Source organism: Rhipicephalus microplus, chromosome 7 (assembly GCF_043290135.1).
Source record: "Rhipicephalus microplus isolate Deutch F79 chromosome 7, USDA_Rmic, whole genome shotgun sequence".
Classification (NCBI taxonomy): Eukaryota; Metazoa; Arthropoda; class Arachnida; order Ixodida; family Ixodidae; genus Rhipicephalus; species Rhipicephalus microplus.
Window position 1 is genome coordinate 18,124,776 of NC_134706.1, and position 19,803 is coordinate 18,144,578.

At 43.4% G+C, this 19,803-nt stretch overlaps 2 protein-coding genes across 2 annotated transcripts; one reads left to right on the top strand and one right to left on the bottom strand.

Annotated features, from left to right (window-relative positions):
* Window positions 1-267: 267 nt before the first annotated feature.
* LOC119179703 (uncharacterized) lies at window positions 268-10,400 on the top strand. Its single transcript, XM_037430821.2, has 6 exons — window positions 268-505; window positions 1,511-1,599; window positions 2,234-2,329; window positions 5,098-5,177; window positions 8,032-8,129; window positions 10,238-10,400. The coding sequence occupies exons 1-6, from the start codon at window positions 458-460 to the stop codon at window positions 10,388-10,390; spliced, it is 564 nt and encodes a 187-aa protein (XP_037286718.2). The 5' UTR covers window positions 268-457; the 3' UTR covers window positions 10,391-10,400.
* A 399-nt stretch (window positions 10,401-10,799) lies between these two features.
* On the bottom strand, window positions 10,800-19,803 carry LOC119179820 (uncharacterized). The gene is made up of 3 exons (XM_037430940.2): window positions 19,236-19,803; window positions 14,592-15,156; window positions 10,800-10,911 (listed from the first exon to the last, which is right to left on the bottom strand). The coding sequence occupies exons 1-2, from the start codon at window positions 19,481-19,483 to the stop codon at window positions 14,631-14,633; spliced, it is 774 nt and encodes a 257-aa protein (XP_037286837.2). The 5' UTR covers window positions 19,484-19,803; the 3' UTR covers window positions 10,800-10,911; window positions 14,592-14,630.

Genomic DNA, 19,803 nt, shown 5'->3' on the forward strand with positions numbered 1-19,803 from the left:
GCAAGCGCGCGATTGACAAGGTAATCGCTGCATTGCTCGCAATGCACACCTACGCGGCGTTCAAGGCAGTGAAGCATCACCAAGCGCAGCGTTTGGAACGGCAACAAGACCTACACAAGACCAACATTAGCGCGGGATTTTGAACTCCGCCAGGCGCTGTTCTCGCGCCATTTCTACGCAAGAACGGCAATTTTTTTTTCTTTTCACACGTGCTGTTGTTCAAGTTTAGCCTGATCACATTACTTCATCTGCTAACAGTGGTGAAAACGATTCGTACAAGCCAACAGTAGTTGTAGACAAGAAAGCAAAGTGTTGTGTTAGCGGGTGTTTTAACCGTCCTTTCCTCCGTTGGTTCGGTCAAGAGCCTAAACAATTAATATTTCGCACAACTGCTGCACGTGACTCCGGCATCTTAAGAGCTTCGTTTACAGCCGTGCTTAGCACCAGCGCTGTCGAGATGGCGAAGGTTCAGCGACATGTTTATTCCCTGGTGATGAAGTTTGCAGTAAGTGCGCTACACACTTCCAATCGTACGTTTGTGTTCTCGTTGTTGCACCCTTAAAAACCTCGGTTTCTTAAAGTACATTCTGAAAGCAGGACCCTCAGAAATTAAGTCCCTTTTTGCATGGTACTGAAGCCAGATTATGCTTGTGTCGTTTGGGACCCACGTTGAGGGGGCGCAACCGAAAACGGTCCGTTTTATTCTTAATGCTTACCCGAGAAATATCTCCCGAACAGCGCTCATGTTTCACAGTACCAAAGAGCAGTTGTAAGGCTCTAATTTATACGATAGCTTTATTCTCCTAACTTTAATATTAGCCCGGAAACTTACCTAAGGCATGTTTACGCATGTTTACACTCTTAAACGTTGCTTCGCACGTACGAATATGTTCATGTTTTCTTTCTGTCCTCGTACCACATATGTATAGAACACATTGCCCCTTGAGGCATTTGTAATAATGATAATCTGGACTTCCGTAACTATGCGTCTTTCTTCTCATAACCGCAGGTGTGCGCACGGGAGGGGGTGGGGTGAGGGCAGCCACCCCCCCTCCTTGTCACCTCAGGGGGGGAGGAGAATGCAAAGTCAACTTCACACACTGGTGGACGCCGCGACTTGTGGGGAGGGGGCAGCTCTGCCTCATATATTGATATATAGGGAGGGGTGCTGCAAAGAACCCTCCACCCCTGAATGCACACATATCATACAAACAAGCTGTCTCAAAATTCCTATATTTCCCTAGTTACGACTTGCATTACCTTGCTGTCATTTTACTATATTTGTTACACCAACGCCTCCTGTACTTTGAGTATAGGAGGCGTTGGTTACACTGTGTTCAATTGCCTCACCACGCTTTTGTTGCTTGCATTTCTTTGCTGCATTTTCTCAATTGCTTTCTGTTGTGCCCCTCTGCTCGCTCTTTCGACCACAGTGTGCCGTAAATAAATGAACATCACGTAAAGCATGGATTCTATTGCCGCCCGAAATTCGCATCTGTCCACTCGACAGGTCATCGGTGTAGACAAGGCCATGCGGGATACGCTGTGCGGTCAACTCATCAAATTGTCGGAGTGGCCTGAATTTCGACCGTGCACAGTGCAAGTAGACATATTCATATTGCTTTGCATTTCACTTGTCAATACAGCCTGACCTTTCCGTGTGCAATGTCTTCATGCGAAGGTGCAAATTTTTAAGTGTATTCAAATAGCAGGGTGCACCCAGGGAGGGTTCAATATTCGTTATGAATATTTGGACGCCATTGTCTGGGTAGCAGTGTTATACATGTACTCGTATCGATGTTATGTGTGGCTCCCAGGACATGCGTTTTTATGTGCAATCGTACACCGCAGGGGTGGTCCCAGCATAGGGTATGGGGGGAGGGGGGCTCCGGCTCTTCCCTTCTCACAAAATTTCATTTTCCCTCCATTGCCCCCCCAAGATCAAGCATAGTCAAAACACAATGCCTATGTTCCCAGCCTCCCTGCCCCCTCTGAAGCAACTCGCTTGTCGTGAGTGCCCCCCCCCCCCCCCCGTCAAAAAAATATTCTGGCACCGCCCCTGGAACAATGTAGCGCTGTTCTTTTATTTGTTAAAAGATACAAAACAGCAAAGTTAGCAGCCCAATATGACGGCGCTGAGACCTACTGATACAACAGCTTAGAGACCTAGTAGGAGTGATTGTGAGCTTTGACACCTTCAGCTGCTCTTCCCACCCTGCCTTCTGATTTGCAGCGAAGTCTATGAATGTCTGGAAATGCTCGCTGAACCTCCCAGTGTACAGAACAACATGCTCTGCGTCATCATGCTGGATGTGACTTCGTTCACGAGGTTTGCGTTTACATTCTCTAGTTTTCCGTCACTTAATAAACACTCATGTTCAGGGTTCCTTAACAGTTGCGAGAGAGAGGTGAAAGTTCTTTTGAGCAGCAATGCCCCCCCCCCCCCCCCCCCCACTTTCACTTGTAGAGTCCAAAATATAGCATGCTTCTCACAATAGCCTGCTTTCGTTTTCTGGCTTTCTGGAAGTAAAAATGAGAAGTAAACATTTAGCAAAGCTTCGATTTGGGCTAGTTGGCAAGGCATTGTTATGAAGCTGCGCTGAGTGAAATCCACACAAACGACTAACGAAACATTATGAAAGGTAAAAGTGGGGCGCAGTACATAACAGGGACTGGAGGAGAGAAGAACGACACATGCGCACTTGTGCACTTGTATTCTTTTCTCCTCTAGTTCCTGTTGCGTACAGCGCTTCACTTCTACAATGAACCGCTACCAACTAGCCCCAATGGCTGATTTGCAACTAACGAAACGAGAGAACGGGACACCATATGTTCTGTCCTCTTGTTTCATTACTCGTTTGTGAATTTTGCTAAGCACAACTACATTAGAAGAAAATACACATTTCTTGGGATACAATGCTGGGGGGCCTCGTGTCACCACTGTGGGAATCCTCTGTGGCCACAACCCTTCTCTCTCAAATGTGACAGTAAAGGTCCAAACAAAGGCCGGCAAATTCACAGATGAGTCGACTCACTCATACTCAGATCGGCTTGTGGGTCTGAGTAAGTAATATTTTGGTCCGAGTCCTCGTGAGTCCGATTGAACAACTGCTCAGTGGGTCTGTGTCTGAGTGAGCTCTTAGCACAAAATAGATTTTTTGAGTGGGCTCCACCTTTTATTGCTGACCTATTGGTCCAAGTGATTAAAAATATCGGGTAGACATTGCGCCTCTCTTTTGGGCTGTCAAGGGGAGGGGGGGCATCACGCCATGCCTACCCTTAGGAAATTGCTGTCCTGGAACCAGTCATCGAATTTCATTGTATTGTCAGATTTCGTGATGATGGCATTTTCAGTAAATAAGAGTGGCCGCAGCGGCCGTCCAGGTCAATCCGAGGTGACAATGTTGCAGAATTCAACAGACGTCCGGAATAGCAACCCAGATCTCTGGAAACTTAGGAGGCGGTTAAAAGTTTTAGAAGAGAAGATATTACTCGCCTGTTTGTGCCAAGACACTGCAGAGAACCCCTATATAGTTTATTCACAAATTTTAAAGAAAACCAACAAGGCAGTTAAGGGCCCATGACACAATCACCCAACAATTTACAGTTTTCAGTGAAAATACAAGTAGGGGGCTTATCGCACTTATACAGATATGAAAAATGGACTCTCAGAGAATACTTCAGTGCAGTATAAGCTCTAAAAGTCACCAGCTACAGTCAAACGTCTTTGTAACGAAGTAGCAGCTTGCGTAAAAATAAGTTAGTTATATAAAAAAATTTGTTGTAAAACTGTATTCCTAAGACGACATACATTGCAAGAGTATTCTTCGTTTACTTTGTTATAACCAATATTTCGTTATATCTGGGTTTGTTATATCGAGGTTTGAGTATAAACCCTGCCTATCGCCGACGACCGCCATTTCGCCATGCATGGCGTGTGTGATGTCATGTTCTGTGGAGCAGAACCGTCATCTTCTACTTGAGTTTGAGCCACTCAAATCGTTCAGTTTCAATGCCAAGCTGAAGAAAGCTGAAGTGGCTCGACTGCACATGCCTCTTACCAGAAAACAAAATCGTTGGCCAGAGCGCAGATACTCGCACAGCAAGCCACTTCTTACGCCATTGCCACCAAGTGCGCTAGTGTTACTTGACTATCAGGCTGCTTGTGTCTTTATAAAGTCATTCAATGAAGCACTCGACCTAACTTTTGCCCGCTTGTTTGTGTACGCATAAGGATTCGCTCCTGTTACACACATTATGATAGAAAATTGGGTGTCACACCTGCTTCAACCAATAGAAATCACACCCTCTCCCACTAAACAGGGACCATAAGTAGCACGCGAAGCAGCGCATGGGTCGACTTAAAAGTTGCGTTCACTACCGGCACCTTGCCCGATATTAACGCGTCCTTGCAACTGGAGCACACCATGAATTCACTGTACTTTCTGTTGCTGTCAACGCATCCCAAACTCTGGTTGGAGCGCGTTGCGCGGGTTCATCACCACGTCATGCGGGATCATTGCCGCTCTGCGCAGGAGCCCGTGCGTTCGTCGTGTGTATTAAGAATCTCGTTCCCCGTCACCGTCACGTGATTGCTGAGTGCAAGGAAGAGAGGCCACAGCCTCTTACACAGCCACTTACGCAGGCCTGCATTGATTGATATGTGGGGTTTAACATCCCAAAACCACCATATGATTATGAGAGACGCCGTAGGCTCTGGAAATTTCGACCACCTGAGGTTCTTTAACGTGCGCCCAAATCTGAGCACACGAGCCTACAATATTTTCGCCTCTGTCGAAAATGCAGCCGCCACAGCCGGAATTCGACCTGCAATTGAGCAGCCGAGTACCTTCACCACTAGACCGCCGCGGCGGAGCACTTATGCAGGCCTGAACGCCCTAGTTGCGCATGAGCGCATTCTGGAAGTGCTTGGGCCAGATGTTGCGCATGCGCAGTAAGGGTGGCCACACACGTTGGATTGAGCTCGACCATAAGCTGCTTCGCACTTCAAAGTTTGTGACTGTGTTTGTAGCTTCGTACTTCAAACGCACTGTACGAGTTTAAGTAATGGCACTCTTGATATTCAATTACTTGCAGCTGCACAAGTGTGACCAGTTGGCTAGAGAGCCTTCGAGAAGAACAGTGCGCCGACAGAGTGTGCGTCGTGATATATAATGGTGAGTATGATACCACTTACGTTACCCTTGTTTAATATCGCCTTCGCAATCTTTAGTAATGGAAGAATACAATGTTTTTGCACCAAAGCAACACCAGTACCGAGGAAGGACGCAACACCTACGCTGATTGATGGAAAGTGTAAATTGAAGGGCTCGTTTTCTTTGTCAGGCACAATATTAATGAGAAATGACAGACAATAATGCCAGGGTTAGTATAGAGGATACTATTGGAAGTACACTCAAACCTCGTTATAACGAAGATGCATCTTATAGAAAAATAAGTTTGTTATATCCGATATTTCGTTATAAGAGTTATTCTTACACTGTATCGATTGCAAGATTATTTTTCATTAACTTCGTTACAACTGATATTTCGTTATATCCATGTTTGTTATATAGAGGTCTGAGTGTAAATATAATGTAAATGTGTAGCAAGAAACGTGGACGAAAAGATTACTTACCAGCGGCTGGTGGCAAGTTATTTTTTCGTCTACTTTTCTTGCCACGCACTTAAACTGCGATTCTAATAACAACCCCTACACTTTCCCTGGCATTATTGTCTGTTATTTCTGATCAATATTGTGTATAAAACTTGCACTGGCTTTCAACAATTGGTTTACTGCACCCAAACTACAAATTTATGTGGTGATAATGCCCCACACTGGCATCTCTTGCCAAGAGGCATCTAAAACTTTAACCGTAAAATTTATTACTTGGCATCATAAACGAGGTCAGATGTTTACGCTCGTGAAGCTCACATTCTTTCTTCAGACCGTTCTGCGAAGCCAACACCCAGCACATTGTACTGAAAGCGTGCTGTGACAACTTTGGATGGTACACAAGGTCACTTGGGACTTTCTTTTCGTTTTAATCATGTCGTACAGGCTACCAGTTGAATGTAGTGCAGAGAGAGATAATTTATTCACGGAAAGGCAGAGAATGTTGTGCCAATCAATACTCGCACGTGCACCACCGCGCATACATGAAGTGGTTTTGGTCAGGCCACAGGACAAACGTCTTAGTGACTGTAGGCCAGTGTGCTCAGATTTGGGTACACGTTAAAGAACCTCAGGTGGTCAGAATTTCCGAAGCCCTCCACCACGGCGTCTCTCATAATCATATGGTGGTTCTGGGTCGTTAAACCCTACATATTGATCAATCAATCAGAATAGACATGTGACACTATGGCAGAGTAGGGGAGAGTTCACAACTCATACTTCTCATACATGTAGCGATTGCGAGCTTAATTCCGTATGATGTCATGTGAACAGGCAGCTGGCATCACAAATTGTGCTACAGGAAACTCCTGGAGAGTAAAACACGCACATTCTTTTCATTTGCAGTGGTTGTTTAGTGGTCTTTTAATGAATGCTGTCATAAATGCTCATTACTAACTAGCCAATCAGTATGTCTTAATCAGTTAATTGGCAATATTGTGGGGCATTAGCTGAATTTTTTCAGGACTTCTAATACATTATGACCAAAACTAAAAGGCACAGAACTATTGATTTTCATGTCCATTAATCTGTTTCTGTTTGTGTTTTATCTGTTCATACACCTGTGTCTATCACTTTCCTTTGTTGTAGTGTTATATCTTTTTTTTTTTTCAGTGCTTTGGCCGTTTGCTCTGTCTGTGTTACATCTCTGGTTTCTTTTTCTGTCCTCATAAACTGTCTATTTCTGTTATATTCTTATTTATTTCTGTATATAGAAGAGTTTCGTTTTTTCGTAAATGTTTCTCCGCACATTCCCTTGTCATTAATGTCTCCGCTGGTTGTTTTCCTTTTACATCGCATTAATTTATAAATAGTTATAAAATACTTATAACATATGCTTTAGAGGAACAATAATCTACCAGATGAGTTGTACATCAAGGTTTCGCCATTGTGACAGTTTCACATCAAATGACATGCATTGTAATGTAGTCGCGCTGAGCGCAATGCGAACGACTCACGGAAAAAGAGGACAGGATCGATGGAGGAGGAAATGTTGTAGGCCCGTGTGCTCAGATTTGGGTGCACGTTAAAGAACCCCAGGTGGTCGAAATTTCCGGAGCCCTTCACTACGGCGTCTCTCATAATCATATGGTGGTTTTGGGACGTTATACCCCACATTCAATCAATATCAATCAATCAAAACAGGACAGAAGAGTGCGCACCTCTTGTCCTGTCCTATTTTCTTGTCAGTCATTCGTGCATTTCGCTCAGCGCTACCATATTAGAATAAATATTACTGTGTCTGGAATACTGCTGGACGAAAACTGCACTTAAAACTTGCTGGAAAAAAAAATTTTTTGCCATACCTAGAGTTTACTATGCATGGCAAAATTTCCGCAAATATGCTGGCATTACAGTAAATGTTGAAATGAACATTTTGCAAAAAATAAACACGCATGTTGTTCCTTTAATTTAGCTCTCGAATATGCACTCTTTCTTTATGAGAATATGTCCACATAAGCTCGAGAATCACAATTCTGCATTGCTTAGATTTCATTTTTGTTGCTCATTTTTCTAAGTAAAATGTAAAGTACTTGTGTTGTCACATTCATTACTGCTTTATCATCTGAGTATTCATCTTTCCACCTCAATATATTTTGTCACGTGCAAATTTTCATACGCATCCTGTGAAACGTATCACTTCTTGAGTGCTAACGCTCTTCTGTTGTTTTTTTCCAAGAAGTCGGGTCTTGTTCAAGGGCAGATTGTCCTTTTTTCTGCCTTCCATACCAATTTACATCTTTTTTAACGTGCGTATGATGTATCTATGTGTACAGGATGATGCGTTCATACGCACGTGTGTACGACGAAAATGACAGTGGGGAAATAAGTTCTGAAGACCTTTCGATTTTTTACAGCCCACAAGGTTTCCCAGCACGCCTGCAATCCAGATTACATAAAAAATCTGCGAAAGCAGCTGCCACAGATAACGTGCCTGTTTCACGGACCCGATGAGGTAGCTATGCATTGTAGTAGTGAAAAAATTTGCGCTTTTGTCACAACATCAGTTCGTCGTGGAAAAAAAGTGCGATGCAACGCGAAACTCCGTGATGTACCTTCGAAGCGTGATTTTTGTCACTGCCGCAAAGTCCATTGCGGCAGAATATTGCATTTCACAAGGAAGCCTAGTCTTGCATAGTGTAGACGACTTGCAAAACCTTCCGAGGTAGCTTTCCTGCAGCATAAAAGTTTCAGCACAGTGGCAGTGCATTGCATCCTCACTTCAATTGTTACATGCAGTGCAATGTATAGAGTGTTTTTCGATGGCCAGACTAGAGGTAGGGTAGATGCGATGCGCATTTTCATTTACACGCATATCCATGGCGACACAGGTGAAATGCTGCAGTGCAAGAATTTTCCTGGCTCACGTTGCAATTTCAGTGCACTTTAAAGAACGCCAGATGGTCAAAATTTCTGGGACTCTCCACATGGCGTCTCCCGTAATCACATTATGGTTCTAGCTCGTAAAACCCCTAATAAAGATCATATTATTATTATTACTGTTATTATTTGTAGTGCAGATAAGCTGCCCCGTAGTTCTTGCAGTGCATGTGTAGATTAATGGAGCTCTCGTGCGAGACGACATTTCAGGCATGAGCAGAAACGTCGCCAAATGCTTGCAGAAATAGCTGCTGTCCAGTCGTGGAACTTGAAGAAAGACTCCTTCGTTTTCACTTGCCGGGAGTGATGTGCGATAGAAGTTTCTCTGTCACGCGAGTTCTGAAACCCTTTGCAGGATTTATGGATGGGAATTCACTGCTGAGCAATGTATAAATGCCTTCTCTTGAAAGGAGCTTTGACTCCAACACTGAAGCCTTGTTTGCAGAGATAGTAAGCCAACTAAGTGTGACCCTATGTGTGTCGATTGGCACACATATTGAAGAACTTCGAGTTGTTTAAAAATAACCGAGAGTCCCTCTTGTAGCATGCCAGTTAACGTGTTAATTCTGGCTCTTAAATCTCCAGAATCTAATATTTGACGTAAAACATTTCAGCAAAAGGCATTAAAAAATTAAAGGAAAATAATGTGTTACAAATTAATGTGTGTTTATCACATAACATGAAGAGACAACTCGCTGAAGTTTCCATAGTTCTGCACTGGTCAAATCTGCCATGTTTAGTTGCTGCGAGTTCAACATGGGAGACACAGCGAAAGATGCGAAATTACCGCTGTCTACTTTACTTAAGAACGTAACTTTACTCAGTAGCAATGCAAAAAAAAAATGTTTGCACTGCAAAAAGAACAGTTCCCGCCTTTCACCCGAGAAAGGCAGTTGTGCTAGCCGATTCCATTTCAAACCACAAGTACTTTTTCTCGGTTAACTTGGACAGTGCACACACCAAGAGATAACTGTTTGTCGTTAATACCTAAGACATTATGTGTGGTTGAGCAGTGATGTCAAAATCCCCGATGAAATGTACTAGGACGTTCAAGTGTCTGGCATTATATGCATTATGTATAAATTATATGCATTATATGCATGTGTGCTTGTATCTACAGACGCATAACTGCATTTCTTTTGTTGTCGGCCCATTTTCTGTTTTCGGTCGCACAAAATATGCAACCCGGTTACACTTACCACCTGTTCCACGAATTTCATTGTACCACATCATGTGATCAACTTTTCACCTTACAAAATTTCCAAGCAGGGATTGTAGTACTGATAAATAAATTAAATAAATAAGTCTAGCAACACTGAGGTACGTCGGTACGTCAAAGCCAACTTACTGAAATATTTGAAAGTACTTGACGTCAGGAAAATGGGTAATTGCAGTTAAATGGGGCACTTACGTAAATGCTCGGTAGGAAGGACATTGATAACTGTGGGTAAGGCTGACATTTTTTTTTTTAGGATGTCACGGAGTAAAATGTAAACCTCGGTCTTGGCAATATACCTTTGTGAGGAATTCTCTGGTATACCAAAATAACTTTCCTGTAACATGCATTTTTGTTATAGTGAGATTTGAGTGTGGTTGTTTTGTGGTGCCAAACACATGAAGCTAGGAACATGACAGTGCTAGCCGAATCTTCATCAGCTTGTCAATCTCTTCTTGCACATGCAGGACAAATGGCAGTCCCTTGTCTCGTCTGTTCTGCGGTGGGGCGAAATAGCCTCCGGATTTCGCGGAAATGTGACAGTGCAGTACCTGCAGAGTGTCATTCGACACACTTCAAGCAGCGTGGAGACAAGTCACCACGTGCTCATTAAAAAGTGATTGCAGGGAATCTCGTTTAATGTGTGTGCTTGAAACATTGCGCCGTGCACCGCGAATGATCAATATCACTGTAAAGCTCGTTTCGCCGCACTTTCAAGATGTCTCAAAAGAACAACGGGCCAGCCGTATCTTGTCGCATTATGCTTGCATTTTCTCATGCTTTTGTCGTCCAATTTATTAATCACTATTCGAGGCTATATAAGGCCTGTGGATTAAGTTTATAACAAATAGGGTTGTGCCATTACGTAGTATTAACTGCCTAATGACATCCTTAACCATTAGTGCCTGATTCGCTCTTGTATTCTTTGTAGTGAACATACCAATGGCTCATGGAAAATATGTGCCAGCAACTTTTCTGGTAAGATGTTACAGTGTAACAGCAGAAAACTTGATAAACAAAAAGACGAGCGAGATTTTGTGAACTGTTTTATTAAAGTAATGAAATGTAACTTGCACCTCATGACTTTGGGAGAGTGACGATGGGACAGTAGGTTGAAGGAGATTCAACTAGGCAGTGGGACCTGAAATGATATTAGAAGCATAATTAGTGATGACAATAAATGTCTTAGCAGACAATGCTCAAATGCTTTTAAGTTCTTTAGGTATTTCTAGGCCACCTTTTCGTTACTGCACTGAAAACGCTGCTCATTCAACAAAGAAATGCTTGGTGATGGAGGAAATTTGCCGAAAAAAGTGCAGGTGGCAATAGTGGCTCGTGGTTCCCGCAGCAACTCAGTGAGGTGCCATATTTGGCCACGGAAGGTAGTGCCTACGTCACACTTTTAATCCGTATATTTGCATTGTTCAAACCCACCAGAGATATAAGGAGACACTCAACAGAAACAGAACTCTCTTTCATATTAGTGAATTACTCTCCCGCGATACCAAGACCTTCTCCACCCTTCTTGCTTCTAGAAGATGCTTGATAAGCGAAAAATTGAGCCTGGAAGAAATGCAGATTCCAACGCCATCTTGATGTTGCTAGAGTCACTGTGTGCGCAACATTTATGCAGCAGAGTAGCGCATCAGTTTTACAATGCCTGTAGCAACCACGCACTGCCGAGAAGCTGGCGCATAGGCCACACTGCCTAAAGCTGTAGCCATTCGCCTGGAGTCTATCAAGTGACCGTTGTGCACTCTGTAGCTTGTTAGCTACGAGCTGGTGCTTTTATTTGTTTTACATTCATATCTTCAAGCTTCAACAGCAAAGTATTTGCGTGGATATGGCACTATTTTCGAAAAACATGCTGAAATAATCAGTGCTGTAGGCTTATTGGGGTGCTCCTTAAATCTCGGAGGACCTATATTTTGTGTTTATGTGTTTGTGAGTTATTTCTTACCTCCCATAGCTGGCGCCACTAGGCCATGCGGTGGTGGCAGTGCATGTTATTAGGCACAACGCTACCCCTTTGCGTTTTGTGTTACTGAACAGACTAAAAAAATGCTTTTGAACTCCCATGCCACAGTCTCGAAAGCAAGTGTTTCTTCTTTCTTCGCCGGTTGTTGACACGCCAGGCACGTTGACTGGCAATCGGCAACACGCTTCAGCGATCAGCGAGAGGCTTAAGCAAATTGCCTGCAAAACCACAGCGCAGCTTCGCCGCATAACTTTGGTTGCTAACCGGGCAAGATGGCGAACCTGTGCACTACTCTGCTCCCTTAGGAAGCATATACAGCGATTGTAGATGTTCCCACGCCAGTAGCCATGTCATACATGTTGATGGCGTTTACTAGGTCCGACATTGTTCTCAACTGGTAATTATAGTGTACATTGTCTTCTCAGGGAGCCTGGGGCTTAACATACGAAGTTTCAGGACATTTCATTTGGCCAGTGCGACCAACACAAATAAAGAAGGAAAAAAAACCTTCTAAATTTATGGTGTCGTCATTGAAGATTTCGACAGAGAATTTGAAAGCGAAAATCTTGACACCACTTTCTTGTGGGCTAATAGACATGCGATGGGGAAATATCCAACACTGGAGTTTCTAGAGTACAATTATCACCCTCACTACGCCTACCGCAGGGCAAAGGTCTTTTTCCATGTTCCCCCAGTCAACCCGATCTTGTGCTTCCTGATGCCATGTTATACCAGCAAACTTCGTAATCTCATCTGCCTATCTAATTCTCTGTCTCCCTCTCGTGCATTCTCCTTCTCTTGGAATCCAATCAGTTACCCTTAATGACCAGCGGTTGTCCTGCCTACGTGCCCAGTCCATTTCTTCTTGATTTCAACTATGATATCCTTAACCCCCGCTTGTTCCCTGAACCACTCAGCTCTCTTCTTGTCTCTTAAGGTTACACCTACCATTTTTCTTTCCATTGCTCGCTGCGTCGTTCTCAATTTAAGCTGAACCCTCTTTGTAAACCCACAGGGTTCTGCTCCATAGGTAAGATGCAGCTGTTGTATACCTTTCTCATGAGGGACAATGGTACACTACCATTTATGATTTGAGGATGCTTGCCGAATTTGTTCGACCCCGTTCTAGTTATTTCACTCTCAATGTTCAGCTCCATCATTATTGCCAGTCCTTAGTAGACATATTCCTTTCCTAGAGTACAATACATCAGTGTAAACTAATTTATTGCTTCACTTTAGTGTTTCTTTGATGTCATAAGTTTCGAAGAAAATTCTTTTGAGCTCTGCCATTGAGACAGTGTAGTTATGGTACGAAATCCCAAAATTAAATCTTGGACCTCTTTGTCTTATCCAATAACCAACCCGCAATGACACTTTAACTGTAGCATTCTTACAGTAAGCTACGAGTATAAATGAATTAACTTGGCAGTCCGAACATAGAACTTGCCGTTGTGTCTCTTGAGCAAGTGATGCTCAAAAGCTTTCAAGCAAGAACTTTATGCTAGCAGTGCCATTTTTTGGGCGTGTTGGTAAAGGGAGCTTGACGACATATTGAGCGCTAAGAGACAGGGACAGGAGAGAGTGGACACCACAATGCGCTATTGTGGTGTCCACTCTCTCCTGTCCCTGTCTCTTAGCGCTCAATATGTCGTCAAACTTTATGCTGTTTATGTTTGCACTTCCCAACCTCTGAAGCTCTGTAAACCACTGTAATAGATGTCCTCGAAAACAACAAAGCTGTAAGCAATTGGCGGTCCGTTGTACTGTCCATTGGTGGGCTGACTGTATGCAAAGTAGGCAATTACAATTGCCTCTCATTAACCACCCAGCCCACCTGCCACAGCAGCTAAGGTGTTTCTCCACTAAGTTCAAGGATTTGGGCGAGATTCCCAGGATGGGGACGACACCCATGGGCGTTCTTGTAGTTAGATTTAAAATGTACTTCAAGAAACCACAGGCAGTCAAAATCAATCAGAAGTCCACACTATGTCTCGATACTGTATTGCACTTTTAGCTAGTAAAATAAAATTCAGCGATGAAAGGGCCTTTTCACTTTCTAGAGCATATCTTGGAGCAGGAATATTACTGCTCTGGAGCAGCCATAAGTCCTTTCGGAGCAGAAAAAAAAATGCTAGTTTAAGGCAGGTATTGGTGTTTTAGGAGCAGATATCAAATTTGCTATACCTCAACTGGAGTGTGAGAAAACATCTCATAAATATTTATATTTCGTATTAAATATATTTCACAGGCAACAATCAATGTAAATTTCATGTAGCAAACAATGGCAGGTTGTCGAAAATTGCTGTGAAATGAGGTACAATGCAAAATACTAGTATTTGTGGCATAGATCAAGTAAAACTGGAAAAACTGAGCACCACATTTGAGAAGCAACCACAGTCCCATATAACTGCTGTTAAATAAACAGTAGATCGTCGGTGTGAGATAAAAGCAGTCTTGCCCATTTTTGTATTTCACCGCATTAGCCTGCATGTCTAGCTGACGAAAAAAAAACCAGCCAAATGAGCTATGTGATTAATATGCCAATTCACGTCACACAAGTGAAATTGGAACCGATAATGCTGCACACTAGCAGCATGCTGCGATGATAGCACAGATTTTTTTTCTGTTTTTTTAGGACTTATGAGTTGGTCAAACAGTAAAAGTTCGTCATTCTCATTATCTCAGAGTCATTTCGGAGCAGATTTGGAGCAATTGCTAAGAAATACTACTGTTTGGAGAACCATAGAGCCGCAATTCTCTATTGGAGTAGCACTTTCATCACTGAAAATGAATGCTCAAAATAAATAACGTGAAACGAATACTCAGATGCAGCATGTACTGACCTTCGTACCAATCGCATCTCGCCTGTCGGAACAACAAGTTCAGGGAAGGCTAGGGGTACCTCGGATCGCATCAGGTACCTGTGGATCGTGGCCATTCCTGGAAAGTGGTTGGCACTCCAACTTCACAGAGGCTTCCTTAGTGGACGCAGTCAAGTACACTACGCAAGGTGGTTCTCTAGCAGGAGCCGGTGGCATGTCCGAAGGCGGGGTGTGCAAACACGAACGCCGTCGACCTGTGTGGGAATCTAAATCCGACGGTGGTATATGGACGGCCGCTGCAACATCGATGCTGCCACCGCTGCTTGGATTTTGCCACTTGACCTTTCTCTTAATAGGCTGATGGGTCACTTGTGACAGTTCCATACCGCCTTCGCCGCTGGAATCTGAATCCGATGATTCTAACTTGATGGCAATGGGGCAGGCAACGTGAACACTACTACTGCTCCCTGGATCTTCCTGCTTGATCTCTGTCTTAATTCGTTCATCAGTCACTGACGATGGTTCTGCATTGGCAATGGGTTCTAAACTGGAACTTGGGGACTGTTGTTTGATAGCTCCAACAACTCTGAGAAAGAAAGTATGAAAAAGTGTTCAAAAATCAATACTTGGAACAAATGCAGTGTACGAAATTCATCTGCTCTAGCTTATCATGCATTATCTACACTTGCATGTAAATTGTAGCTTCAATTAACTTTCTCTGTGCTTTTCCTATGCCTTCATGATTTGGTGGTTACATAAGGTTGCAATTAACAAAAATTAGGCTGCTTCATTCCTTTTCCTGTCGTTCACTACATGTACTAGTACTAATGCATTCATTAGTTTCGTACCTGAACTGATGCGGTCGAGGCCAAGTTTCTTTTTAAATTCACAATACAGTGAGTAAGACATTATGAAGAAAAATCATGAATTAAAGACATGAGTTTTTCTGCATTCAAGATTCAACAGCACGTATTCCATAGAATAAATGAGGGAATATTGTTCAATTATACAACTAGCGATGAAGCTATTAGAATGTATATTCATTCTACATTTCTGTAGTCAATTAAGAGCTGGGTAATTTGTAATCATACATGTGTAAGCATTTATAATGCCACTGATTATTCATCCTCAGACAGTTCTACAATGATCACCGAGATCTAAAGGACCCCGAAACTATTTTTTTTTTAAAGCTTTGTCAGAGTTGACGCTAGAGCACCAAATAATCTGTGCCAGAAATTTAGCGACACACCAGGTACTAAGGCCGCTACGGAAAATTATGTCTATACCCTCCTTCTCACCCCTGCCTTGCTTCCTCAACTCATGAGACACGCTGGCACCTTTGGTGATCATAATGTGCACCGGACGGTTCGAGCTTCACCCAGTCATTGCCTCCGAGATCGCCCAATGCGCCTGTCGGCATGCACGCCGCACGAAGATGACAGAGTGGTTGACATCAGCTCCGACAGGTGCCACCACACTACCAGCCAATTTTAGTTGATTTTCCTGCATAGCAACAACCTGCAAAGGCATGCAAATGAACAAAAAGAATTTGAAGACAATCACCCATGAGCGTAAACTCAGGCGATGCGGCCGAGTCTTCAGGGGTCAAGTTACAGCGGCAGACGCGTGGATTATAGCGTTTCACCAAATAGCGAGAGCGCGACACTCATTGCTGCGATGGGCTAAATCGATCCCACTCGCTAGATGCCTCACAAACATTGCACTACGTTGCACCTTTGAAGGTCATCGATTGCTCAGTATGCGGTACATAACACAGCTAAGGCAATTCATTGTGTCCGAGAAGAGAAACTTTGAGGTAAACACTCCTGCTCAGCTCATGTCAACACGGAGCAAGCTGTAAGACAAGCAGACGACGCTCGCTGCCCTCGGCAGGTTCCATGATGTAGACTGAAATATCAAACAAGATTGGTCACTAGATGTTATGCCTACTGGAATGATTCTACGTGTAAAAAGTTTGAAAAGCTGAAAACTAGATTGGCTGAGCCGCTGCGATCTGGAGCGATTCAAATGTTTAGTCTTGTAAGAATTACAAGTTGATTCAGAGGATTTAAATCAATCTTAAAATGATCCTTAGGACTTGCTTTACCAGCTCAATACATTTATAAGAAATCTTCAAAACTGTTTCAGGGTCTCATTTAACGTGTTAAGGCTCCACGTGGTATTTGTTTTTTGTTTTTAAATTGAAAAAAAAAAAAAACATTTTTTGTACTGGCAGCTTAGTTCAAACAGGAACAGAACTAAGCTTTTTGCGCTTAGTTTTGAGCCAGTAACTAGTAGCTGCAATTGCATGCGAAATGCTGCAAAGGGGCGCAACTGATGCTAAGTCTGTAATAACTAATTGAATCACAACTTTTATTTAATACAGAAGAACAATGAAGTACAGTATTGACACTTACGATAAGGCAGCTGAATGTAGACTTAATTAACCACTTTTTGTTTACTTTAGCTATAGTGATAAATGTCTCAAGCACGCACAACACACAAAGACACACAAAACCTGTACACTCTGACAGGATGCAAATACCATGTTTACATCCAGCCAACTGAAAAAAAAAAAAAAAAAAACACCAGGCCTGTTCGGAAGGCACAGCACAATCACATCGAAGGCTAGAAGAGCGGCCTTTCAGAGCCTTTTCAGAACACTCATTTGATAGCTGCTGCAAGCACACTTGCTGGATACCCACAAGGGCATTAATAATAAATTTTTTGGGGTAGTAGGCCGGAATTCGCTATGTTATGTTTCGGCCCCGCCACTGTGGTCTAGTAGCTAAGGTACTCGGCTGCTGACCCGCAGGTCGCGGGTTCGTATACCGGCTGCGGCGGCTGCATTTCCGATGAAGGCGGGAATGTTGTAGGCCCGTGTGCTCAGATTTGTGTGCACGTTAAAGAACCCCAGGTGGTCGAAATTTCCGGAGCCCTCCACTATGGCGTCTCTCATAATCATATGGTGGTTTTGGGACGTTAAACCCCACATACCAACCTATGCTATGTTTCGTCATTCTTCTGAGAAGCGCGGTATCGGCTAAACACTTGCAAGGAAATTCGTGCCAATTGTTCATGCAGTGGCTGACGAGGATGAGGAATTATGGCTGAAGTGGCTATGCGCCACAGTTAATATGGGAACAAGAACAAGCTTTTGTAATGGGTTGGAGCATTGGACGACCCACTCGTCACGCTATTTGCATTGTGCGATGACTGGTTGTTATTTTGATGTTTTAAAAGGCTTCATAAGTCGTATCAACGCGATTGCTTTCCCGACATCAAGCCTGCCTAAGGCAAGTTTGCCAATAGGTCGCGAGCACAGGCGTAGCTCAGTGGTAGAATACTGGGCTGGCACCCAGCGTACCCGGGTTTGAGCGCCACTGTTTGATTGGTGGTATGTTCTTTTTTTCTAATTTCGCACAGTGTGGTTACGGACACTGGCGGCGGCGACGGACAGCCGCGTGTGACCCGAGTTGTGATTTTATAACAGCTTTCGCTGTAAAACGTCTTAGAAAGTAATTATTGTGCAGGAAAGCACGGCCTGGTTTTGAACTTAGATACAGTGCGCGAGTGGTCTGTTTTGTCACACACACACACACTTATAATTATATATATATATATATATATATATATCAATGAGATCTAACAGACAATAATGCCAAGTAAGAAGAAAAGTGGGTGAAAAATAACTTGCCGTGAGCAGGAATCGAACCTACGACTTCCGAATAACACGTTCGATGCTCTCGGAGGTCGTAGGTTCAATTCCTGTTCACGGCAGGTTATTTTTTCACACACTTTTCTTTCTTTTTATTTACATTACATTGGTTCTAATAACATCCCCTATACATTCCTTGGCATTATTGTCTGTTAGATCTCATTATTATTGTGTCAAAACACGGAAAAACAAGCCCTTAGGTATACACTTCTGTTCCTTATATATATATATATATATATATATATATATATATATATATATATATATATATATATATATATATATATATATATATATATATATATATATATATGCACTTGAGGCCAAAAAAGCGCACAACAGTTCGACTGTGCTGTACGCATGTGCACTCACAGTAAGCTATAACAGTTAACTTAAAAGACTACCTCCCCGCCGCAGTGGTCTAGTGGCTAAGGTACTCGGCTGCTGACCCGCAGGTCGCGGGATCAAATCTCGGCTGCGGCGGCTGCATTTTCGATGGAGGCGAGAATGCTATAGGCCCGTGTGCTCAGATTCGGGTGCACGTTAAAGAACCCTAGGTGGTAGAAATTTCTGAAGCCCTCCTATAGGGCGCCTCTCATAATCATATGGTGGTTTTGAGACGTTAACCCTAACATATCAATCATCGTCAATAGGCTACACTCGATCATCGGAGTTCCAAATTAAAAACCTGCTAATTATATGATGTTGAGCAGCGACAATATTTTCACATGATGCACTTATGATTTCTTCTTCTCTTTACATTCCGCGTGCAGTATTCTTGTTCCGAAATAGCTTGCAACTATTCACCAAAAGCGAACTCGCAAGCAAGTCTGTATATGTGCAATATATCTATCGCGGGAAAACTTGCATGGTTCCTCCATTTGCGAGTTAGACGAGAGGTCACTGATTTCGGCAAAGTATTAGAATGTACCACGCATCCTGTTTACCTCACGGTGTCTTTGTCATTCAACATGGCAATCGGTTCTCCATGCGGCAGCAGAGCGTCGTCCAGGTAGAGTTCGGCACTCTTGGGGACGCCGTACTTCGATTGCACCAATCGCGCGAAATGCCCAATCGTCGGGGTCTTCGATCTGTCGGCGATGATCCACACCAAATTGTGCGGTCCCCGATGCGGTAGGACGCACCGCAAGTCCAGTTTAACTCTGACCATGCCCGAAGCGCCGTTGTTAGCCATCGGTGCTCGGTGACTTTGTTTCGCTGTAGAGTTCACGCACACGTGCCCACACACAAGAGTCCCAAACCCAGCTCTCCTCCGCAGTCAGATGGACTTGTCTGAGCAGGTCAGCACATGAGTTAAAGCTAGCGTTTGAATTACGCTGGCGCACAAGTTCATACAATCCCACAATTGCAAGTTCGATAAAGTAATAGAAGATGGTAGCTGTTCTGTGGTCATAGTTTCGTAACTGCTGAACGCTCGCTGACAGACGCAGCTAGCGTCGCTCCCTTCCTCCGCAGGTAAATAGACTCGTCTGAGCGAATTAACAGCAAATGTTA

What these genes read in the sequence shown, in the direction of transcription:
- LOC119179703 (XM_037430821.2), top strand. Translation starts at nt 458, where the DNA reads ATGGCGAAGGTTCAGCGACATGTTTATTCCCTGGTGATGAAGTTTGCA. An exon ending in GTGCGTCGTGATATATAATG is followed by an intron (nt 5,178 to 8,031) that starts GTGAGTATGATA and finishes GATTTTTTACAG; the next exon opens with CCCACAAGGTTTCCCAGCAC. An exon ending in TGTTTCACGGACCCGATGAG is followed by an intron (nt 8,130 to 10,237) that starts GTAGCTATGCAT and finishes TTGCACATGCAG; the next exon opens with GACAAATGGCAGTCCCTTGT.
- LOC119179820 (XM_037430940.2), bottom strand. Translation starts at nt 19,483, where the DNA reads ATGGCTAACAACGGCGCTTCGGGCATGGTCAGAGTTAAACTGGACTTG. An exon ending in AATGACAAAGACACCGTGAG is followed by an intron (nt 15,157 to 19,235) that starts GTAAACAGGATG and finishes TTTCTTTCTCAG; the next exon opens with AGTTGTTGGAGCTATCAAAC.